This window comes from Asparagus officinalis, chromosome 6 (assembly GCF_001876935.1).
Source record: "Asparagus officinalis chromosome 6, Aspof.V1, whole genome shotgun sequence".
In the NCBI taxonomy this organism is placed as follows: Eukaryota; Viridiplantae; Streptophyta; class Magnoliopsida; order Asparagales; family Asparagaceae; genus Asparagus; species Asparagus officinalis.
Genome location: NC_033799.1, coordinates 76,819,745 through 76,845,799, shown reverse-complemented (window position 1 = coordinate 76,845,799; position 26,055 = coordinate 76,819,745). Strand labels below are relative to the sequence as shown.

General features: G+C 35.8%; 1 protein-coding gene across 2 annotated transcripts; it reads left to right on the top strand.

Annotated features, from left to right (window-relative positions):
* On the top strand, window positions 384–24,251 carry LOC109844856 (MATH domain-containing protein At5g43560-like). Of its 2 annotated transcripts, none has more exons than XM_020414013.1 (12): window positions 384–630; window positions 5,199–5,310; window positions 7,410–7,498; window positions 7,573–7,641; window positions 7,741–7,870; window positions 11,480–11,638; window positions 11,760–12,123; window positions 13,343–13,455; window positions 18,284–18,431; window positions 20,289–20,725; window positions 20,807–20,966; window positions 22,872–24,251. In XM_020414013.1, the coding sequence occupies exons 1-12, from the start codon at window positions 441–443 to the stop codon at window positions 23,841–23,843; spliced, it is 2,943 nt and encodes a 980-aa protein (XP_020269602.1). In that variant the 5' UTR covers window positions 384–440; the 3' UTR covers window positions 23,844–24,251. The 2 variants fall into 2 exon arrangements, with proteins under 2 accessions (XP_020269602.1, XP_020269601.1); XM_020414012.1 differs by having other exon boundaries at window positions 18,281–18,431.

Here is a 26,055-nt window from a genome sequence, read left to right as displayed (position 1 = left end):
TTTGTCAAAATGCGATTTTGCTTCGATTTGATTATGGGTTTTGGGGGTTTTTGATGAAAGGGAAACTTATGAGGGTTTTTGGATTGGATTGTATTTCTTTCTTTATTTTGTTAAAGAGGAATCTGAACGAGTGGGTTAATAGAATGCGTTTGAGCTGAAAATTGACTTTCTTAGATATTTTGAGCTGAATGGCTGAGATTTGATAGGAATTTCCCATTACCTAATTTAGGTCGTTTTTGGATACTTTGAGCTTGAATAAAGCATATATTAACGGAAAATGTCTGCAATCCGTTCCATTTTATAGTTTGAGATTTTAATCAATAGCATGCATTAAGGTTGGTACCTTTCTTACTTTTGCAGGTTGAGAAGGGAGGAAGGAGGAGGAGAGGGAGGGGGGGGGGGGTAATTTAGCTTAATTTTAATAAGAATTGTATTGAAGAATGTCTGGAAGTAGTACAGCTGTGGATTTTGCATCTGGCGGGAGGTTATCAATGGAGGATACGTCGAGTGGCCAACGTTGCATGTCCGATGACTCTTTTGCAGAGTTGAGGTCATGTGGGCAGGTCGAAAATGGAACCCCTTCAACTTCACCACCTTACTGGGGTACCGATGATGAGGACAATGATTGCGGTATGCTCTTCCCTTATAATTCAAGTTGGTTATAATTCATGACAAATTCGGGGATAATCTTTTATATGTATCTTTTTTTAAGGTAGTTGGTGGCATAAGCTAATGTACCTTACAGTGTATTACTAGCTTTAGATTTTGAGCTTGCATGTGAAGCTTATGCGGAAGAATATGTAGGCAGGGACTCGTGTCTGTAATTGTTTTCGTGAATATGCTCAAATTTTGCTGATTTTTTCTGGATGCACCTATGCTTGTTCTTTGACAATCAGTGCCATCATCTGATGGCATTAGTTGGTGGCGTATTTGATGTTACAACTTAACATCTTCTTTTCCATTCTTTGTTAGATCTGGGTTTGCATTGGGATGGATATCGAGTATCAGTCCTATCATGTCAGTTAAATGGTTTGTTGTTTATACTTCTCACCAGTTAAAAGAATGCTTCACAACTGCTTAGAGCTTATACTAATTACTTGGTTGTGCTTGCATTTACACCCATGAATTTTGTTATCCTAATCGAAACACAAACTTGGAGTGGCTTATATCCATCCGGGTTCAAATTGATTTGTTATAGGCCAAGGCAAAAGTTGGTACTTAGCTTACATTAGAAAGATAATTTGATGAATGTATGGTTAAGTATTAAGTGGATGTGTGACTTAAATAAGGTTAGTTATTTTAAGTTAATGCGGATACTAGTAGAACCTATTGTAGGTCGTTGGTCTCTGCAGCCTAATAAGTGGTATCAGAGAATCCTTGGTTATGAAGGTCCATAACTCCATATCTCTTCACGACTTTGTTGGCATGGGTTAGAGATCAAGGTAGTAATACATGCAATTTAATCTATGACTGGACTTCTTTGATACACATCACCTATGTTGCATAGGTACAGGAATGAGTACGGGACACGATAAATTTGTAAAAGATAGGATGCAAGGACATGACTATATAAATATTATATATATATATATATATATTATATTATATATTGGAATTAATAAGTTATATGAGAACAAGGATGAACATGAAATTTCTATAACATTTTTATGTTTCTTTAATTATATGGAATATAAATTGAAAAATCACTAGTTTTTGAACTAGACATCCAAGCAACCCTTTAAAACCATTATTCGGAAGCTGACTTATGTCCTAAAGTCCTAAAGAGTTTCAAGAAGTGAATATGAAGTGCATGATATATGTCCAAAAAGTGTATGTCAAATATTTTAAATTAGAGCATGAATTGTATAATTGAGTACATGCCCGAATAATTGTAAACATATATGCAAGGATTGTTCGAGTTAGGCTACAGGTATGGGTATGTGTCCGGTACAGGTACGACTTCATATTACAAGTACCCAGGTAACATAGCATGTCATGTTCACTAGCTTGTGTGATTTGGTTCATGTGCAGATTGTTGGTTGACACATTATTTCCTATGGCCATTACGCTGGTTTGTGTTGGCCTTGACTGAATTGAGTAAAGATAGAGATTTTTATGAGAATTATCGAGATGGAAACTTTTAGCAGTGTCATGTGTTGTGTTCATTCAGTTTCAATTTGATTTGATATAATGTTAGGCAAGAAGTGGGTTTAGTCCCGTATTGAGATGATGGTTTTTTTGGTATATGATTAATCCATGTCTCAAATAGAGATAATCCTTCTAAGTTTTGAGTCAATGTGGTTCCAAACAAATTAACCTAATCCATCTCCTTTCGTGGGCGTTTGCAACAGAATACACAAATTGGTCTCAGAGTCATCTCGAAGCCTGTTGCCGTTACATCTCTGGAAGATAATGGGCAGTTGGTCCTATTGCCTCAATGGGATTATGAAGGATGTCCCATCAAGCTCCTCGATCCCATTGTGTGCATGGTATATCTTGATGAGAGGCATATGCAGTGATTGTTGAGTTTTAATTGGGGTTATCCCCGAATTATCTGGCTCACTATCAACACAAAAAGCATACTCAAAATTAAAATATTCATTAATCACCCATTCTCCACCGTCAGCTATGGAAGCGTTACAATGATCTTAAACCTATTAAAAGACGTTCCATGACTAGAGAGAGACCTCCGTCGGATTCAGAATAAGATTCATTGCCATTGTTCGGGTTTCCAGGGGTTGAATCGATATCATGGTGATCCAGGTAGAGCATCGATCTATGAAGTTCTCTGTGCCCTTAAAAGGTTGCTTCTTGGCAGGAAGCGTTTTCACGACCCTTCCTCATCTACATATTTCATGCACTGATGGAGGGTAGATGAGATGATTAAGTTGTGGTGAATCAAGGGTCGTCCGTGAAGCAGTTAGTAGGAAGTCTCTGCATCTATGACATAGCATGTCACCTCTGATATTAAATCCCCACCACGTCTCTTAAGCTAATTCCCAAGTGGTTGACTGCTACTAGAATTGAAATCATATATGGCTGTGCATGAGGTAGACAACCGATGCAAAGGACTTTGAGAAAGTTGAGCACCCTTTAGGATATTATACGGTGGACCCGGGAATGACCTGAATGCGTTAGATTTTAGTTGACCAAATGTAGCCCTTGTAGTACAATGGGCGATCGTGCTTGTTGGTAGGCATTAGCATATCTTCTTGAATGAGGGTAATATTCGGCACCTGACACGATGTCTAGTAGCACAGAGCATACTTGTTCATCTTTTTCCTCGAAATTCGTACAGAACTCCGTTAGGGATGATTTTGCATCGGCAAGAGCATCGCTAAGAGCCGTCCTTGTCTCGGGAGAGAGGCAGAGTAGCTCGTGAATTGTGATACTAGTTAGGATATTGGTCATCTGAACCACGATATCGGATCAGAAGGCCTTGTTCAAGCTTGATTTCTTTTCTTCCCTTGTGAAGGAGCGGGGGCATGACCTGAAGGTCCTTGCGCATCTTGTTTAGGAGTCAGGTCGTACTGCCGTAGGTACATCTTCCCCGATCTCGTGCCCTGCTTAGCGGCTTGCATTGCTAAGGCCTCCTACTCCTGATAAGAATTAGTAACGGTAGCTATATGGGCATCATCGACTTCGTTGGAGAAGGAGATTACGTTGCAAGCTTTAGCTTTGCCATTTTAGATACTTAGCAAGAATTGGATCCCTATCTAAGGTATCATAAATTCACAACCTAATACATCTATGTTCGTGGTCTTTGCTACTCAGCACATATACATTAGCACATATACATTGGTATATTCTTCAACTTTCCTTGCATTAGTTGTTATCACGTCCGTATTTTGTATATTTAGCAAGAATTGGATCCCTAGGTTTAAGTAGGATGGATGTGAAATGTATTAGTTAATCTCAATTAAGTTTTAGCAAATCATATCATAAGCAACAAGAAATTAAAATTCAGGCTCAAATATATGAGCTGTTTGAAAAACTTTCTTCTGCTTGGAAGCATCGGAATGTGAGTATACTCTTGTCTTCCTTCCCTTATAAGATGGAAAATAGTGTCTTTTTCCCCATTATGCTGTAGTAGAGATTTATCTCATATATGTACAAAAGCTCTTTTTTGTTAAACAATTTCCATACTGAACTTTATTGACGTGAATCTTAAATAGTGGCAGAGCCACTTATGAAGAAATGATGTCACGTGACACCCCTTCCTCATGGGTGGATCCACATGTATTCTAGATTAGGGGATGACTTTTTATAGAAAACTCATTTGTCTCCAAGTTGTTAAAAGATTACTCATATAAAATTCATGCTTTATCTTGCTACCCAGCACATCTCTTTTTAATTTGAATCTCACTGATATTGTTACTTCTTCTCAAAACAATATGAAAATAGCCACTCCTAGCTTTTTTTTTTCCGTATATGATGTTGATGTGTAATTAAATTTTCATTTCTAATTAATAACTACATCTCTTTTTAGTTATAGTACTTCATAGTACATTGAAAACTATATATGTTAAAAATAGAATTGAGCGTCAAAGCTGGATAAAATTTCTTTCTTCTCTCATGTTCCTCTAAGAGGTTCCTTATATATTACGGATTCTAATGATTGAAGTTAATTAAATGCAGTTAGATTGTTATGAGTTTTTTCTGCAATGAAGTTGATAAAGAGCAAATTGCGGAATAAAATGAATGATGATTGGCTCAATGATTATTTAATGACATATATTGATATATATGTATTTGATAGTGCTTAATGATGTGATTATTTATTTTTTTACAAAATATGAAAACTCATCGAGAACAATTGCAAATTTTCTTTTAGTTATTAATTATATGGTGACACCACTTTCTAGAAATCCTGGATCCGCCACTGACCTTAAACCGAACTTCTGAACTCCTGACTCATGTTTGACACCTAATTAAACCTAAATATTCAATTTTTAAGTTCAACTCTACATGAAAAGATGTACGAAGATGTCATATTACAAAATTTTGACATGGCCATATACTTTATATTGCTGGCCTTGTAGCTTGTGCTCTGACAATTGGAAATTCTTGCTGGTCTTGTAACTGTTGTATTTTTGTCACGTAAAATTTCCCATTTCTTCACCATTATGCTTTCTCATTTCTATAAACTTGTACTTTTTTAGGTTAAATTGCTCATGAGTTATTTACTGTAAATTCAGGACCCAAGCCTTCTGCACTATTTGGAAAATTTACTTGGAAGATTGAAAAGTTTTCACAGATCAATAAAAGGGAACTCCGGAGTAATGCATTTGAAGTTGGTGGTTACAAGTGGTATGTGCCCAATAGTTTTTTTTAGTTTTACAGCATACAATCTCTTTTCCAGTTCACTTATTATTTCATTTGTCACATCTTATGTTCCTATCAAGCTCGTACATGCAACAATTATTACTCTGATCAAACCAATTCGATTAGTTTGCTCATATAAATTCGACTAGTTTGCAGTTTTGTTAGTACTAATTATAGCTGGTCATGATATGGTAGTTGTAACTTGTAAGCAGTTCATGATAACTCGTTTAGACCAAACCAATTATTTTTGCTAGAAGTAAACGATCTGTCTAAAGTAGTTTCAATAGTAGTCAGGACAATCCATCTTAACATCATATGTTTCTATAAAAGAATATATCTATACGCCCTTGCTTGTCTACTCTGTGCCCTTTGCTGCCTGTATAATGTGTGCTTTTTTTAATATATATGTTGTATAACGTGTTTTAAGTGCTTAATAATCTGTATTTTGAACATTTACAGGCTCTATATTGGTTATCCTTGAGTAGCATATACAGGGAGAACCTAGAAAAAAAAACTTCTCTTGACAGAACTGTTTTGATTAAATTAGAAATGTTTAAATGTTGGTTAGTGCTATAAAAAATTGTTTTCAATAAGTTTTTCCTTTGAAGCAGTTTCTTAATAATACATCTAATATTTGTATGACACATAAAGTTTCTGTTAGATATTATTAGATTAGGAGCAATATGAGATTTAAAGATCACTTATGGAAACAATACTAAACTGTTATAAAGTAACATATCACACAAAGAAGATATCAAAAGTTGAACAGCAAAAGAAGAAGCTAGCCAATTCTGCCTATGTCATTAGCGAGAAAATTACCAACTACTGTGCCCCCAGCCCCCCTCGCACCCCCCAAATGAATTTGGAAGTTATATAAAATGAAGTGTTTGATGAAACAAAATTTCCAATTACTGTGTCCTAGTTATCTTAGTGCCTTACTTTTGAAGCAGTTCTTTACTTTTGAATTGTGTTAGGTGGGGTTAGTCAAATAGAACTCAAAACTAGAACTAGGATGATTTGTGGGATAAAATTTTATAGTGTTAATCAACTAGAACTGGGATATTTATACAAACTTATCCCACCTTTTTTATTTTTTCTATACAAAAATGAGAGTTCTAGTCTCTCAAATTGTTCCAAGTTTTAGCTTGGAACTAGGTGGTAAAGAACTAGAACTCTTATTTATTTTATTGTTTTTCTTTTTTTATTTTTCTTTTTCTCTTTACTTCTTTCCTATTATGGTCATCACCATCATTAGACCGTGTCGTCATATCAGATCTCGTCTCCCCTTAGTCATCTTTGATATTTTCTTTTTACCAAATATTATAATTTTATAGTTAATTTTTAAAAGTAAAGCTTGTATCAATTGATAATTTATTAAACAATAAAATTGAGAGATGAGGGAAATAGATATCAGGGAGCAAAAAAGGAAGGAAAATGTGAAAAAAACTTTTTTTAGACTTGTACTATAATAATAACTAAAAATAAAAAAGCTACAACATATATTATAATAATAATTATCAATATCTTATAGTCTAATCAAAAGTCATGTAATAGTAAATAACATTCTCGTAAACAATTATCAATCAATAATAGTAAGTTTAAAATACATATATAGTATTTATATCCTCAAAACGCATAAATATATACTTCATGATTATAAAATTTAACCCACGTTATTTTATCAAAATATCATGCTTCACAAAATTGTTCCTATTTATCCCACTAGCAAAAAATTGTTCCACTTTAATGAATATCCCACTTTGCATAAAAAGGTCCCAGCTGACTAACACCCCCTTAGGTAACACTGTTTAAAGCAGACAGGTGGTTTAGAGTTAATAAAAGACCTTTGATTACATGATTATATGAGAAATGTAAAGAATATATTTTTATATATTAATGATTAGCTTTATCCACAGATCATACTTTGTTCACTCGTTGCTATTGTTTAGTGTGCTGAAAGTAACTGAAGCAGGCATAGGGGATAGTATATGCCTAAACCAGATACATATTTTGTATGTGGTTAGATTCATGAGGAGGTTAAACTGCTTATATGTTTCTGTTCATACCGCTGAAATGATTTGCAGGTACATTTTAATATATCCACAGGGATGCGACGTTTGCAATCATCTTTCTTTGTTTCTTTGTGTAGCTAATCATGACAAGCTTCTTCCAGGTTTATATCATGCTACTCATTTGTTTACTCTCTGTTTGCTTTTATAATTTTCTGACTTTTTAAATTGTGGACAGGATGGAGTCATTTTGCGCAGTTCACAATAGCTGTAGTGAATAAAGATCCTAAGAAATCTAAATACTCTGGTCAGTTCCCGGAACAAATAATGCTCTTAGTGTAGCTGATGCATGTCTCTGCGTAATTGAACTGCAAAGGGAAACTTAACCTTAAGGTATGTTTTTCAGATACACTGCATCGATTTTGGAAAAAAGAGCATGACTGGGGATGGAAAAAGTTTATAGAGCTGTCAAAAGTCTATGATGGTTTTGTTAATGAAGACTCTCTTGTGATTAAAGCTAAAGTTCAAGTTATCAGGTACCTATTATTTGAGTTTGACAATGTTTTCCCTCTGGCATTGCTTTTATCCTGTGAAAGCTTAGAGTTTCACCAATTTACTATTAACTGAGATACATTATTGTAAATTTATTTGTGTCAAAGAATTGGGAAAATATTCTATTCTTAATTGATTGATGATTAAGCTTAATATCGATTTGCACATATTATAACCATTTATAGAAAGTTCGTTTGAAAGGAAAACTTTTGTAACAGAACAAACTATAATGAAAAAATGCTAAGGAAAATACTATAGTAAACATCCTTCCTCAAACCAGGAGGTTGTACATTTGGTTTTATTTATTAAAAACTTAATATAGGATGAAAACTAATTTGTCTTTAAATTTTCATTTTAGTGGTGAAAATTTGTTACTCATATAATAAGTTGGGAGTGTAAGAGGCTTTCTTTTTGGGGAAAGTTCTTAGTTAATCTTGAGAGCAAGACAATAAATCTAGTGCTACTTGGAATTTTTAGAGACGCTAAAAGTAATAGGCATGCTAAATCTTCTGATGTTCTTTGTTTTTGTTTCAGCTTGTTCCTAGTCAGCCATGTATCAAAAGCTTCTGGCTGTGATAAAAATGAAATGAAGAGAGAAAACAGATAATTGCAGATTTGCAGTATGCCAATGTTATTTATATGGATTTTTTCAATATTAGTTCCTTAGATCTTTAATATTTTGATATTAGTTCACAGAATCATTGTTATTGCTATTAGATCCCGGAAATCATCTATATATCTTGAAATTAGTTCCTCTAGTCAGTTTCTGTTAAAATGAGAGTGGAATATTCCACCAACTTTCATAGAATTAGTAGTTGGATAGTTATACCCCTTTCATTATAAACCCTTACCTATTAGCCATATAATATCAAACCCATTTTGTTAAAACCCAAACCCAAACTCATTTACAACATCTTCTCCAACAGTTCTTCATGGCCTTCCGCTGAATCAATTCCCATCTCGACCGTACCATGGTCCACCTCTCCTCTTCCTTCCCTCTCTGGAAAGCTATACCATCTCGACCAGTTTTCCTGTCCCACTTCACCTCTCTCCTTTAATGGCACCACCCTGCTCCTCTCTGACAAAACTACTACAACTCTCTCATTTAATTGTAGTGACTATAACCTCGTCCTCCTCAACTTCTCCAACTTCCAAATAGTGCATTCTCTTGTCAAGCTAGACTGCATGACCTCCGCCCCACAAAAAAAAGAAAAAAAGAAGACAATGCACAAAAGAAGGATGTAACTATCAAAACCTCATGATACATCATTGCTCCAAGGCCAATTTCTATCCTAAGGTCTTATCTCTTCTCACTTCAATCCCACTGGATTTTGTGCCTTGATTTTGGCGATCAGCTTTGATTTGAGACAATCACTTAGAGGGAAAACACCTCCTTTCTCATAACATAGGACTGTTTTTTTGGGGTAATAAGTTAATTATCCGTCCCTGGTCAGACTAAACCCAACCATGGTTGAATGAATTGGACTGTAGATCTGACGGAGGGACTACTTTCAACATATATAGATGATTTGTGGGACCTAATAGCAATTACAATGATTTGGGGGACTTTACTAAAGATTTAAGGGACGAATATTGAAATAACGCTATTTATTTATGCAATGTGAATAGTTTTCCTGGAAACATTTGTCTCAATGTTCGTTAGAATAGTCCAAATACAATGTGACTTAGGTATGTAGCACGGACACGGATCCGACACGGCCATCCGACACGCCGACACGAGGCAAATCCTAAAAAATACATAGGATACGTGTGTTCGACACGTGTGTCCGACACAGACACGACATCCTAAAAAATACATAGGATACGTGTGTTCGACACGTGTGTCCGACACAGACACGACACGGCTTCATGGTATGCGTGTCCGTGCTTCATAGTAGCACCACCATGAAAAATGTAATAGAGGCTGCTACCTTGGACCCATTCCTTTAGAACGACCCACCAATCACCAATACAAGAAAAAGTTCGGAAAATAAACAAAAAGTTATGCTCACCCCAAAAACTTCTGATTTCGAGATTACTAAGTTATAGCAAAGCGGCCACATTGTCTCTCTTGGATCTGCTGTCTCTGACATTCTGTTGTCTGTTCTTTTACATTTATGCTATCCTTCCCTACTGTAAGGACTAGCTCTAGTAAAATATAATCAAGGATTCATAAATAGAAAGAACTGCAGAATGTGCTGGAATTAGTTTTATGTGTATGAGCATAATGACCCTCATGATATGCCTAGCTATTTACAATTTACAGAACATTATTGATGCAGGGTAAGTCAAGATCAGATTTGAGTTAAGGATGTTTTTCCGTAAGGAATTGATTTTCTTCAGTTGAGATGTTAGGATATTTAATTAGGAATTGTTATTTGGTTTTATGTGTTAGTTAGGATATAGTAATGATTTTTGTTATCTTTTAGTTAGGGCTTTGTTTAATCTAATTAGGATTTTATTCTATAAATAACCATGTACTTCTTCATTTGAAGGGGAGAGAAAATTTGGGAATAAAAATTATGAAAGTTTAGCATGCCTAGCTCGTAGGCATGTGTACCAAGGTGTGAATCCAAATCTGGTTAGGTATTGCATGTGAAACCGACCTAATCCCCAGTTATATAAATCTTTTCCTTTTTTCCCCTTTAGTTTTCAGATTTCGATCTACAATCAGTGTTGATTGGCTCTGTTCCTCCGTTGAACATCAATTTTGGTGCGGTCTTGTTACGACTTTCTTAAAGTGCTTCTCTATTAAAAAAAAAAAAACAATCTGCCCAAGAATGTCAAATATAACAAGATATTTGAATTGAAGATCCTCCTATGGTTTTCTATTTCATCATAAAGTAGATTTTTTTCAGACATAATGTGAATTACCAAGTAGATCAATTGAGTGCTCAAGTTTAGTTCTACCCGCTTTTATGTATTTCATAACATTCTCTCCTACCGAGTTTGTATAAGCAGTTCTCTAGATTTTGTCTTGTTGCCTTTGATCCTTTTTCTGTACATTCTGCTTTCCATTTCTTTAATTATCATATCACAAAAAGGTTTCCAGAGAGAGTTCTTTTGCACCAACATACTCATGTTCTTACAATCTTCGTCATTTCTTTGCATGTTCCAAGCATTCACACTTGATAAACCACTAACACATGGGTGGAGAGTATCTACCAAAATGTTTTATTTGGGTAAGCTCAAAAGCTTTAGAACAGAACTCTATAGGAATGTTGGGCTTTGAAGCAACATTCACAGACATTAGTCCTGTGCGTGCTTATTCTTCATGCGAGAAGTCATACAAATCCCGGCTGAATTGGTTCCTTTCATTGGAGAATATTATCATTTACTGTAAATGTCTACATTGTAATGCATACATATAGTTTTCTCTTATTATTAAGTCAAAGATAATAACATTACTGCACTCTACCTGCTGGTTTCATATATTTCTCGTAAGGCTTAGTTTCAATAATTACATTTCTTTTTAAACATTGGCTACGGTTAATTTTTAATCTTTGCTTGAGGCTTTTTAACTATTTTTGTTGGCAATGAGGACTCAAATTGTTCCTTTTCATAACTGCATCTTCTGCATTTTGGTATATGAGGGAGAAAGCACATCGCCCATTTCGTTGCCTTGATTGCCAGTATAGGAGAGAATTGGTTCGTGTGTATTTGTCGAATGTCGAGCAAATCTGTCGCCGTTTTGTTGAAGATAGAAAGGGAAAGTTTAGCAAACTGATTGAGGATAAAGTTAGGTGGTCAAGGTACTTATTCTTCCAAAATTTGTATTCCCCAGTTTACTTCTATTGTCATGTGGGTTTTTGGCCTTGATATTACTGAAGTTATTGCAGGCTTACAGTAGAACCTTGTTTGGTGTGATTGCAGTTTCCGTGCTTTTTGGTTAGGAGTTGATCAAATAACCAGGCAGCATATGTCAAGACAGAAAACAGATGCAATATTAAAAGTTGTTGTAAAACACTTTTTCGTAGAGAAAGAGGTCACATCTACCTTAGTTATGGATTCTCTGTACAGTGGTCTGAAGGCTCTTGAATGCCAGAGCAAGAACCAGAAAGGTCAAACAAAGCCAGTGGAAATGGAGGAATTATCAGATCCTGTCATCCATATTAAGAACGATATGTTTGTTCTTGCTGATGATATTTTATTACTGCTTGAGAGAGTGGCCTTGGGGCCTGTTCCTCTTCAGCCTTTAACTCAAAAAGATGACAAGGGTTCACAGAATCGTACCAAGGTAAATGTGTTATTTTATTATTTTCTTTCTCAGTTGGTTTGTGTTGTTTGCTTATTTCTGTTTGTATTTTCTTTATTTCACTATTTTATGATGCTCTATTATTTTACACTGTTCTTAGTTTTTCATATAATCTGCTTGTTATTGTTATTTTTTGCCTGATTTTTCTCTATTCTGCACTTCTTTACAAATGAGTTGTCAGGCAGTCTATGTTGTGCAGGTTCGTACTAGGATTTCTAGTGGTACTTTTTTTTTTGCTATCAATGTCTACCTTTTTGGTGATATAAGGCTATATCAATTTTCTGCGGATTCTCAAAAGGGATTAAGAACAAATATTATTAATCATGTGACAAAACTCCAACTTTTTCAATGATCTTCACAACTTCGTCTACGAGCTGCCTTTGCTCTCCCTAATTTCATGTCTTCTAAGATCAGTGTGAATATTTTTGAGTATTCTAATTGTACCAAAGCTTGTGAAACAATGTCTCAACGTTTTAAAAGACACATTTATAATTCCATTGAATTCTAGTCAAGTACATCTCTGTGTGTATGTACTCGTTTGCATGCGTACATGATTGCATGTGAATGATCACTCTGCCACATGCACCAAATGACATGTAAGTACCTACATTTACTCACTTACCCATTCTACCACCACCACATCCTTCAAATTCTGTCCACAAAAATTCGAGATAACCCATGTCAAAATTAAAGACAAAAGTAGTAGAAAGACCCTATAAATATTTGATTTGGCTCATACTAGCAAACTAATTAAATCCAAACTCTTCCTTAATGGGTAAGTAGCCATAATTAACATATGACTGTGTCAAACTATGGATTGTTGCTAATCTAGGATGAGATTCATCTACTTATATTTAAACTTTGGAAGTCAAATGATAGTTATTTCTTATCAGGCATCATGCTTGGCACAGAGCTACAACACATTATATTTGCTATTATTGGGATGGACATGCATCACAACTTAATATACAATAAGCGAAGTGTGTGTCTGCATGTTTATGCTTTAAACCAAAATGGGATATGAAGTTCAATTACTATTTTACTGAAAGCTCAATGATATTTGCTCGTTTACCATGTTTAAAGTTTTAACAAAGCACTTTATGTATTTTTCTCTGTCTAGATTTTCTCATGTGCTTATCTATGAAGTAGTGTTCTGCTATTTCAGTTCATTTCATCTGGTGATGCTTAACTGTTGATTTAGGACACAAGTTCTGGAGAGGAGTTTAACAAAGATTCCATTGAGCGTGAAGAAAGGCGTCTAATGGAGTTTGGTCGGAAAACTTTGGAATTTTTTGTCCTAGCACATATCTTCAGGTAATGGTCTGGCACTTAATGCTGTCAAGTGTAATCAGCTTTTAGTTGATTAGGTTGAAAATCCAACTAAAACTCCCAAAAACCATTCCCAAATCATGTGGACATCTTGTGCTTGGATGTCTCATGTGAACAGGTCCTGAATATATACCGACTTGTTTTTCCTGTGGCTCGTTGATTTTGATTTATATCTAGTTCTCCTTTCTGCATGAGAATCAACTAGTATTTGTTTAACTTCCCATGCTTCCACATTTGAGGGAGGGAGGCAGGTAGGGAGGGTTTTGTTTTCATCTTCTCAAACAAAAAAAGTAGCTCAATTGAGATTGTTGTCAAGTAGCTATTCATTTCCCCCTTTTCTTCCATTATCCTCCCTCTTCCCCTTCCCTCCACCCACAATGTCTTTCCTATTTTGAACTGTTTCTGCATTCTCCCCTTATCTGTAATATTGCGCATCTTACTGATCTCTCTCAATTTTTTTTTGTCTCAAGAGGAGGATGTTCCTCTTCTCTGTGCAAATTTTCAAACAAGCCCCACCTTGATAGCTCCCTGACTTGTTAATAAGTTTTTTCAAAAAGTGTTGTTTACATGCATAGGCTCTTGGCTGCACAACTTCAAAAAGTGTTGCCTGCAAAACATGACACAATTTCGAACAAATCTCTCCCTATTTCCTTGCATTCACTCAATTACTTGTTCATCTCTATAACTCCATTCCTTCGTTTCCCCAACCATCATCTGTAGCTCCATTGAGATTTGAAGCCGGTTCCGAGCGACCGCCCTTTCATCTCCCAAAAGAAAGTGCTTCGTTCTTTTTGCTAGGCCACCCAATGGACAAACCCCACTTCATTTGTCTCTTTAGTCAATCCCTAATGTCTCTCTCCTTAGATAACGTTCTCCATCGAATGACACCTTTAGAGAGGCTTTGGGTGGAGGAGCACAATGTTTGGGAGTAGAGGAGGGAGAAGTGTATGCGGGTGAGTATAATCTTGTGTTTAGTCTCATCTTGCTTGTGAAGCAGCTTTATTTAAGAAGTTAGAACTGATAAATTTATATTTTTATATGAAGTGATAGTTACTATGAAGAAAGTTGAAGAATGTAACTTACATTGGATATGAGGATTGAGGAGTTTCACTACGAAAATAAGGCTTGATAGAAGCCTTTCGTTGCTCAGCGGATATCACCAGGATGAGTATCTTGGCGGGAGCCTCAAGGTTCTGGATGGTACTGTGAGACATGACAGATGAGCGAGAGGCGCTAACTAGGGCTGAGTTGGCGAATGTGGAGGAGCTGTGGGGGGCGGGGATGGTTCTCTGTCGGCCAGTAGACAATTGACGAAGCTAGAGGAGGAATGATGGAGCCATCTCTTGTGAGAAGTGACTGAGAAGCTCAGACAGTGGAGGTGGTGGAAGAGGAGCCATGACCACTGGTGACGAAGGTGGTGGAGAGACAACTGGATAGGAGGAGAACGATAGGCGACAACTTGATGCTTTATGAATCGAATCAAGAGGACTGATTTGGGGGATGACTTGATCTGCCCATTTCTCCTCCACCGCCTCCATTGTCGGCGGCTTTAATCGATCCTGTTCCTTTTATTACTTATGGCATTGAGTCGTCACTTCTCATCCTCCTATCCAGTCATTTCTCCACTACCACCTTTGTCGCCGGTAGCTATGAGTTCCCTTCTCTCTTCACTGCTAGAGTGTCCCCATCCGCTTCTATAGGAGACGTCTATATCGTTCCTCCTCCGGTTTTGTTGACTATATGGGCGCTCCTCATCTGCGTGGAAGGTTACAACCCAGTCGTTCCGCCACAAGGTGCTCTAATGTTGGCCAAGATGCAGAGAACCATACCTGTCCTAGTAGACCCTCTGTCACCCTAATCGTAGCCCTAGCTGACACCTCATGCCCATCTACCGTGCCTCATTGTGCTAGTCGGAGCCTTAAGGCTTCTACAAGCAGAGTCATCCCGGAGATTCCATTCAAGCAACAAAAGACTTCAAAATCTTCTCTCATTGCGGATCTCTCATATCCAACCGAAGCTATATTCTTCAAGTTTATTCATAATAACTATCACTACGTGTAAAAGTTTGGATTTATCTATTCTACAATCATATCAACTTTGTGTTTCTAAAACTTCTAAAACGAAAATTTGTGTTCATGTTATTTAGTCCTATATTGCTAATGGGCTAGCTATTGTACTCTCCTATTAGTATAAATAAAATGTAATAGAGAAGGTAATGAGGAGCGGGAGTATAGTGTTTTGTTGAGGATGATTATTTGGATAAAATAAAATACAAAAATAAATATTGAAATTACACTCTTCATTTAAGAATACAAACGTGGGTCTCATGCCCGGGCATCTCACATGCCTAATACTATTGTAAGTCACATGCAAATTTCTCACAAATATTTTTCTCTTCCCCTTCTATAAAGAAATACAACTCTAGGAATAAAATAAAATCTAATCCTAACTAATAGATAAGATCAAATAACACATTAACAAAATAACAACCAATCCAACCTAAACAACAAACTCAATTCTATCTAAAGATGTTAACTAAAGAAACAACAAATCATTAACAATAAATTCTAATTCAATCATATCAAATCTTTTTGCCAGTTTTAGATCCAATTTTGTCCTGCATCAAATCTCCCCCTTTGGAGACACTTGCACCTCGAGTTTAATATTGAATTGCATTGACATACTTTGAATTGATGCATTATCGATGTTGAAGCTGAAACAGTGGATCTCTTTGGCTCTGATATCAGTTAATGAGGAACGGAAGCCTAGTAATTTGCTGAGGATGATTATTTAGATAAAATAAAAAAAATATTGAAATTACGCTCTTCATTTAAAATAAAAAAATACAAATGCGGGTCTCACACCTGAACACTTCACATGTCTAATACTAGCTGCAAGCTACATGCAGATTTCTCACAAACATTCTTCTATCCCCCTTCTAAAATGAAGAAATTCAACTCCTTTTATAGAAATAAAATAAAATTTAATCGTAACTAATAGATTAGATCAAATAACATATTAGTAAAATAATAACAAATCCAACCTAAACAACAAACTCAATTCTAACTAAAGATGTTAACTAAAGAAACAACAAATCCTTAATAATAAATTCTAATCCAATCATATCAAATCTTTTTGCCAGATTAGATTCAAATCTATCCTGCATCAAATCTCCCCCTTTTGGAGACACTTGCCTCCGAGTTTAATATTGAATTGCATTGACGGACTTTGAATTGATGCATTGTAGATGTTGAAGTTGAAACGTTGGATCTCTTTGGCTCCGATACCAATTAATGAGGAACGGAAGCCTAGTGATTTGCTGAGGATGATTATTTAGATAAAATAAAAAAATATTGAAATTGCACTCTTCATTTAATGATAAAAAGATACAAATACGGGTCTCACGCTTGAACACTTCACATGTCTAATACTAGCTGCAAGTCACATGCAAATTTCTCACAAACATTCTTCTATCCTCCTTCTAAAATGAAGAAATTCAATTCCTTTTATAGGAATAAAACAAAATCTAATCATAACTAATAGATAAGATCAAATAACAATTAATAAAATAACAATCAATCCAACCTAAACAACAAACTCAATTCTAACTAAAGATCTTAACTAAAAGAAACAACAAATCCTTAACAAGAAATTCTAATCCAATCATATCAAATCTTTTTACCAAATTTATATCCAAATCCACCCTGCATTAGGAGGGATCGATTATCTCCTCTTTCTTTCTAGGATTACTGTAACATGATGGTAGTGCCAACCTAAATTTCTTCCTCAAACAAATTTCAGCCATCCCTTTCTTGTAAACCCTAACCCTAATTCCCCCAATGGCTGGTAGCTGCCGCCGCCACCTCCGCTAGGCCGCCTCCCCTCCTCTCCAACGTTGCAGCCCCCTCACCTTACCCTTTCCTCTCCTATCCCCAAACCGAATCCTCTTCGATCTTCAGTGCTAACCACCCTCTCCTCTCACACCCTAATTCCCCAAAAAAACCCACGCCCGATACGCTCGCACCCTGTAGGTCCATCGCCCTCAAGCATGCCATCAAACTTCAAGTCCTTCTAATAGACGAAGTCTTATATATGAATAAGTTGTTTATGGGCTAAATATCACTTAAATACCTTATAGTCTCTCCCAATTTGCACTTGTATGCCTCACTTGTTTTTGGCAGCATTCATATGCCCAAAAGTTTCTAAAATTGCACTTAATACCCTTTGTTATGCAAACATGTGAATTTTCCCTCGATTTCCCATGTGACACTTATGGTAGTTTTAGACCTTTTTCACACTTAATATTTGTTGAATTTATTGTTGTACATGCTCTAATTCAATTTTAAACTTACCCCAATTATAGTTTAGAATTGAATTATGGTGGGTTAACAATAAATTCAACAAACATTAAGGCTAAAAAGTTATAAAATTAGCTTGTGAGTGTCGCATGAGAAAAACCAAGGAAAATTTCTCATATTTGCATAATAGAATGGTATTAAAGTGCAACTTTTAGGAACTTCAGGGTATATAAGTGTTGCCAAAAACAAGTGAGGGTACATAAGGGCAAAGTGGGGGAAACTATAAGGTATTTAAGTGCTATATAGCCTTGTTTATGCTTGTAAGTGCTCTTTTTTCTTTTTTATGAAAAATATTTCTGTTCAGACGAATACTTTTTTGCAGCCAAACTAAATCTCCCAGATATTTTCTAGATATCCTATGGGTTGTTTCTTGTCATTTGTACTAACTTATACATACTTACCTCTTTTTGATTTCATTTTGGTGTTTGTGTTTATTACATGTTATTTTGCAGCAGTAGAATAGAAGTTGCCTACCAGGAAGCAATTGCTTTCAAGAGACAAGAAGAGCTTATTCGGGAGGAAGAAGCAGCAGAGCAAGCTGAAAATGGAGTAAAGGCAAAGCGTAATGCTACAGAAAAAGAAAAACGCTCTAAGAAAAAGCAGGTTATCATATTTATAATATGCTGTTAACATTTGTTGTGTCAGTCTTCTAAAGTTTCAGCAGATTATTTTATGTTTTTTGTGGTTATCTAATATGGGATGCCAGCTTTTAAGCCTATTTTCTGGGTACACTGTACTCAATAGTTTCTTAACCATGTTCACCTGATACTGAGGTAAGCAGCCAGCGTCCTACCCAAAGCTTTTCCCCATTAGATTTAGTCAACAATGGTGATCAGTTCCATATTGTCCATACTGTTGGATAAAATTTTTACACCAGGAGTATGAAGGGAAGAAAAAACCAACTTGACGTAAGCTCATTCAAGCAAGAGGAATCCTCCAACAAGGCAAATAAAGAGTCTGGAGGAAGTTGGATGATAAGATTTGTAATAGGGTACTGCACTTATATGAAGATGGAAACACATTATACAATACACAACCTTATCATAACTAGTATTTAAAAATATTAATTTCCCATTATGGCTAATAATTTCGTTCTAAAAAACTACTGGGTCTTGGAATTTTCTTAGGATTTGGGTAGCGTCAACATTTTGATAACAAATCTAAATGTGTCAACCTACTTCTGTTGCAAACGTTTGTTATACATCAGTATACTGTCTCAATTCAGTTGTTTCTATGACTCTATCTTCATGGAAATCATTTACCACTAAATTTTGGATGTTCCAGATTTTCCGTTCTTCAGTTGAATACCAACTCTAACCTGGTTCGGTCTAACTTCATAGCTGTTATGATAACTTTCAAAAACAATCAATGGACAGTACATAAACTGTCAATAAGAAAAAGAAGCGACATCCAGATATAATGTTGTCCAGCTTCAGTTTACATCCACAATAGTAGGAGGAGCATAGATTCACTAATCAAACTGCGAGGAGTACAATGACGTAAGAGCTCTTGGCTCCATATCCCAATATACCCTAACTCATACAAAATCTCTCTCAAGGAAAAACCTATAGTTCTCACCAAATCAAAGAGAAGGTATTTCTATGAGAACAGGTCTTTGATATTTGAATCGAAGTCCAAAAATTCTCCACCTTGACTCAAATACATCTTCACAGAGTACCTTATGAAGAAACAGCTTGCTCACTCCACCTTCTCTAAATCCCTGAAGGGCATCAATCGTAACATACACCCATCAAATTTAGCAATGCTAGAACTAGATGATTGGAGAATTCATCATCAGCGTATCAGCTTGATTATTCTCTATAGTCATATTCTTTAGAAGAATACTGTCACCCTTTTCTACAATGTCCTGAACAAAGGAATAATACAGTGGATGTGGTTTATCCTCAAATGATAGTTTTGCTTTTTGGCTAACTTGATGGAACTTCGTGTATCGTAATAAATGATAGGGAAAACTGAGGTCGTCAAATAAGCCTTTTAACCAAATAACTCTCTTTATTGCCCTACTGCCATGTATTCTACCTCGATGGTAGAAAATGCAACTTGGGCTGTAAAGTAGTATTCCAACTGGTAGCACAGGCCCAAAGAGGGTAAAACCAGTAAGTATTGTTCTGCCAAGATCTTCAGCATAATCTGAAGCAGCATATATAACAAGATCATCATTCCTCCCAAACTCCAAATGAACATTTGAAGCACCCTTCAAATATGAGTATCCACTTCGTTGTCTGTCAATGACCCTTATCAAGTCAAAACATATCTGCTAACTACATTGACAACAGGAACAATATCAAGATGAGGATGCGCACACGTGCATCATTTTTTCTTGTGTAGTTTCTCTTCACTCTTATGTTCTTTCCAAACTCTTTTGCATCTTCTTTTTGTCATTCTAATTTTTTATCTTAATTTTAACATATACATAATTTGTTTGCGGAAGTACTCCAGGCTAAGCAGAAGCGGAATAGTCGTAAAGTCAAGGATAGAGCAAGAGATGAGAAGCCTAATAGGATGATGCAGGATAAGCTCCAAGAGCAAAGCCCGTCCGATGAAAGTTTTTTGGAAGAATTCTCTTCTAAGAGTAAGAAGGATCTACATGTCAGTGAAAAGTTTGAACCCCAGGTAAATGCTGCTGATTCATCTGACACTGGAGAGGACGTTTCCGAAGCAATTGAGCCTGATTTAGAAAACAAAGATTGTAGTCCCATCAGTACAGAGTCTAGTAAGCCTGTGCTACAAAATGAACAGACTGAAAAGAGGAGCACTTGCTTGGTGGATGATAGCTCCTCGACATGTTCAACTGATTCAGTCCCCTCGGTTGTGATGAATGGATCATATAAGGGAAACTCTATGCAGAATAGCGCAAGTCAAGCATCACATACTAGGTGAATATAATTTTGGCTTGATGCTAGTGTTTTATTAGTGCAAGACTTTGTAGTTGTATCTAATTAAATGTAATCATGCAGGGGAAAGAATCAGCAAAGTAAAGAAACACACAATCAATCATCCAAGACTAAAAATGTAAATAGTACCCCTGGTAGTTGTAGGACTTCTGGACCTGAGACCGAGGCATCTCTCTCCTTGAATATTAGGAGACGATATCTTGAGCAACATGGTACTGAAAAGGTGAGTTTAAATCTTAGTTGTGACTTTAAATGAGGAAGAAACAGAAGTCGATGCCCACTTACTTTTATGCACTATGTTATGCATTATTGTCTTTACTCCAAAAGTAGTCATGAATGTTTATGCACATGCATGGTTAAAGTCATAAATTGCTGATATATTTGGTTGAGTAATCCGTGTACTTTTATACTCCTATTTAACCAGATGGTCTTAACTACTGCAGAAAGGAATTTCAAAATATGCATGGTTAATTCAGTTACCTCAATCTTCGTTACATGAAATTCCAAATATCCAAAAGAACCGATTAGTTGTTTTAGTTCTCTATTAAGACAGTTTTTTTTAATTTAAAATCACTTTGTTCTTTTTGTTGTCAAGCAAGGGTTATTTCTGTATACAGGAATCAGTTATGCAGATTGAAAGAATATAGGAACTCATGGAGGTTGGAAACAGAACAAGACTAAGTAAAGGACTGATGTAGGATACGGGATATACCATACTGAACAATTATTCTTTTTGAACATATACAATTTTATTTTGTTAGAGAAATAATTGCTTCTCGAAACATCCAGCTTGGATATTTTTATGTGTAAGAATGGTGAAAGAGGATCTCAAGTATTGTAAATACCAACCACCTCCCATCCAAAGGTCATTATATATGAATCAATATGCATGGAAATGAATAACACATACAATATGACACATTACGGACATGAAGATAGAACAGTTTCAGATGACAACTAGGATAATCAACATATGTGTTACTTTACTGACTAGGTAGCTGACTTATTAATTTTTTCCATTAATATTTTTGGTAATATGTGGTAGATGGTACTTCAGAATCACTACTCTTCCACTTTAATTATCTTGCTTTTTTCTTGAGCAACATTCTACTCAAGCTCACAACATGCAATCTTAGAACTTATGTAAATTTCATGGATTTCCGATTGTCTGTTTCGAACCAAAAATATGATGATGAGATGCATCTCTCGTTTGGTCTCAATAATTAAGTGATGGGTATACAGTTCTTTTTTTCCTAAACTGAGTCTCATTTTTCCTTACGGTTCTCTATTTATGTTTAGTTACATAAATATCAGTTTCTGACTCATTGCCTTTCCTGACATTTTGTAAGTTTTCATGAGATAGCTGCATCTGATACATTTTTCTAGTAGGAAATGTTAATTATGTGTATGTATCTTTTTTTCTGTTTGGTTTTGTTCATTTTAATATAACAAAGACTTTCCCCATACTTTTCTCATGCGTTATTATGGATAACTCAATTTTCCAGGGTAATAATTTTTTCCATGCATTTTTTTCATGATTATGCAACAATGCTTGATGTATGAAATACTTCTTTATATATGGCATGTATTATGTGACTACCTGGTGTAAAACCTTAAGCAATTCTTTTAGAAAAAACTGTTAATTTGCTCGAGTTATGCCAATGACTAATATTGATGTTGGGATTTTTTCTTGAATCCCCTTCTGACCAGATTTCACTAGGATTCTGATAGATGACTCTGAGAAGTCTTTAGAAAAACTCGAGAGTTGTTTTTAACTGTTCAGACAGATGTCAGGAAACAAGTCTCCAGATGTTTGAACTAGAATTAAGATTTCTCCATCCTTGTAGCAGTCTATAGATATCTGTGAGATGAGGATTTTGGAATAACTTCCGTAGAAATTTGAGATCTATCAATTGTCAAGGATTTCTCCTGATTCTAAGTCTCTTTGTTATCGGTTTTTAGTAGTAGTAGTAGTAGTAGTAATAATAGTAATTGCCTGAGGACATAATGCTTGCTCCGAACATCTTTAAATCTCTGTATCTGTGATTGTCATCTATCTGTGCTTTAATCTTGATATCAGTCTATTTGTGTTCTCCATACCAATTGCAATATTATGGATTTGTTGTAGGAGGAAGTTGTGCTACAAAAGGAACTAAATGTCACAGATCAAATTGATGAGCAACCCTCCAATTCAAGGACATCAGGTACATCGTTGGCTCCAATGACTCCTACCAAGAAGCCACCCTACATTTTGTTGCACCAGTCAAAACATTCTTCTGAAAATACACTTGAAGCAGTCACTCTTAAAGAGTCACATTCCAGTAGCTCAACCCCTTCCACTGTATCGGCTTGTGAGTTATCAAGATCTCGACAAGTCTGCACCACATCAAAGAGCTCTTCACAACAAGCAGCATCTATATCAAGGCCTTCTAGTGCCCCCCTACCACCACAAAGGCAAACTGTTCCGGTTGTGTCCACTGCTCAGACAATTCCTCAATTATCACGCTCAGTAAGCGCTACCGGTCGAATCGGCGCTAGTCCTTCCGCGCTCGCTCCGGCTTTTGTTCCTCAATCATACAGAAATGCCATAACGGGTAAGAATGATGCAGATCCAATCCCTCTTTGCTACAATCATCCGTCCCTCACATTGGAATCCATTATGGGCAATAAGTACCAACCGAGACATGAAGAGATGGATATTTACACTTCAAGAATGCCTTCCGGTATGGTGTCAGATGAATTTCCCCATCTTGATATCATCAACGATTTGCTTGACGAGGACAAAAACATCGCAAAAGTTGCAGCAAACCTTCATTATCAACAGCATCAATATCCATTCGACCAGCATTATCCTCTTAGTAGCCATAATCATCTTGATCAAACTGAACAGTATTATGGTTCCTCGAGCAGTATTATGCAGCACTCACAAATGGATCTTTCTGCATATAGTAACGGACAGCTTCAGGGATTGATTCAGAACCAGTGGCCTTATAATTATGCTGCTGATTTATCGACGTTCAATTTGGGGAATGCTTCGGATGCGCAGTGTTCATACCGACTTCCAGATTACATGTACTCTAGGCGAGGAAACGGGCTTTGACGATGAAATAAAGGTATTGGCGTCATATTTATGTTGGTGTTGAGTTTTTTTTGGTGTTTACAACAGAAAACATCTTGTAACAAATTTCGTTACATCTGTTCTATGCCTGTTGCCGAGGTCTATCTAGATTGTCCTCTCACTGTACACCATTCATAGCAAGAGCACAGAGGGTGGTCAGCTTGAGCTACATCCTTGTCAATTGTAGTAATCGTATTGTTCAATGTAACACTAGCCTTTCTATCTATGCCTAACGATATTTTCCTTCATTTTTACTAGGGTTAATTGCAGATAGACCCCGAGTTAATTTTCTTTCCCCTTCGTTTCTACCCCCTAGGGGCTTATTCTACATAGAGCCCCTCAGTATTGTTGCCCTGAACTCACCGTCAATGTTAGTTTCATTGTTTTAGATATACTGCCTGGTTTTTTTCTGTTCCCCCCTAGTGAAATTTTTGACATATACTGTTCCGATGTGAAATTGGGTAGTCTTATGGGAGTAGGGGGTCAAAACAAATTTAACAAGGGGGGTCTATCTGCAACAATGAAAATGCAGGGATGGTTAAGTTCAGAACAGTGGCAGGACGAGGGATCCATGTGCAACGAACCTTTTCTGATGTATATTTTTTATTGTAGACCTATTGGAAATTATTTGAAAATTTTGACATGGCCCTATGTAGAAACTAATACTTGTTGGTTGGACTGCTAGTAAAAACCCAATGTGAGAATTGGGGGAAAATTTTGCAACATCAAGGTCTAGAGGGTAAATTTGCACATATAGAAGATTTGAGGGGTGTATATATGCAACAATTCTTTACTTTTATATCTACACTATTTTATTTATACCCACAAAGTCCAAATGATGTTGATTAGATTTTGCTTTAGCTATTAAAGCTCATTAAGCTTAGATTCATGCCTAATTCTATTCCATTAGCCAACTTCATTATCTTTGAATTATTATCTTAACGAGAAAGGAAAATTAGATCCATTTCTTCTGAGCTCTAATAAAAAGAACAAATTTTGTTGTTTATGCATTGATCAATAAGGAAAGAGTAGATAGAGAAGGAATGATATTTTATTTTGCATTTGGTTTCCATAATGGGACAAAGCAGATGATCCACTCCTTAAAAGCTATTTATAAGATTTTTTTGATATAAGTCATTTCAAATCTTTAAATATTTTGAATTAGTCCCAAAATTTTTATATTTTGAAATTATACCCTCAAAATTTTAAATTTTTTTAAATTTGTCCACTAAAGGAAAGATTTGAGAAACTAATCTCAAAATACTTAAAGAGTTGCTGGACTAATTTTAAAATACTTCAAAAAGCTGGATGGCTAATATTAAATATTAAAATACTTAAAAGAGCTAGGGGATTAGTTTCAAAATCGAAAGATATGGAGGACCCAATCATCTCAAAATTTTGGGGTCTAATTTCAAAAAATCAAAATTTGGGGACTAGTTCAGAATATGAAAGAAATGTAGAAAATTTCCTTATTATATATGAGGATGCGTGATGTCTTCTCAGCTTAAGTTGCATTGGTTTTCATTTTATACATCCTCCATCAATGCATATACAAGTGGTTCGGGTTTAAAGTTACTTAAGTTCAACTTTTGCACTTTGTAAGGCTAAATGACACTTAATACCATAAAGCACTTAAGTACCTCAAGTTGTAAAGAAACGACAGAAAAATACTTTGAGTTACATAAAGTTGGTAAGTTACTACCTTCCGCTAGTTACAGTTACACATGTGAATATTCGTTGGAATATTCCCATGTGACTCTCATGTGACACATTTAAGTAAATCTTACCCTTATTTATATCTTTATTTACTATATCTACCATCCCCTTTCTTCTAAAATACCCTATTCCATTAAATTTCAGATATCAAAATCTCATTCCCTCTTCCATCTTCTAATTCATGTCAGGAATCATGAAATCATGCTTTAGGGTTTCAAATACTATTTCAGTCTATGGGAAAAGCTTGGACAATAGAAAACTATGGGAGACACTTTTTAGCTCTTCAATTTATTGTATGACATCAAAGTGTAAGCTTTTTTTAGGGCAAAGATAACCCTTTCCTCCCCAAGCTCAATTGGTGATTAAGGAATTGTTACATGAAAAAGAGTTGTCTAAGGAAGAGATGGTCAATGTTGAAGGAGAAAAATTGAGAAATTTGGAAGAGAAATTGAGAGAAAAGAAGATGAAATTAAGGCTC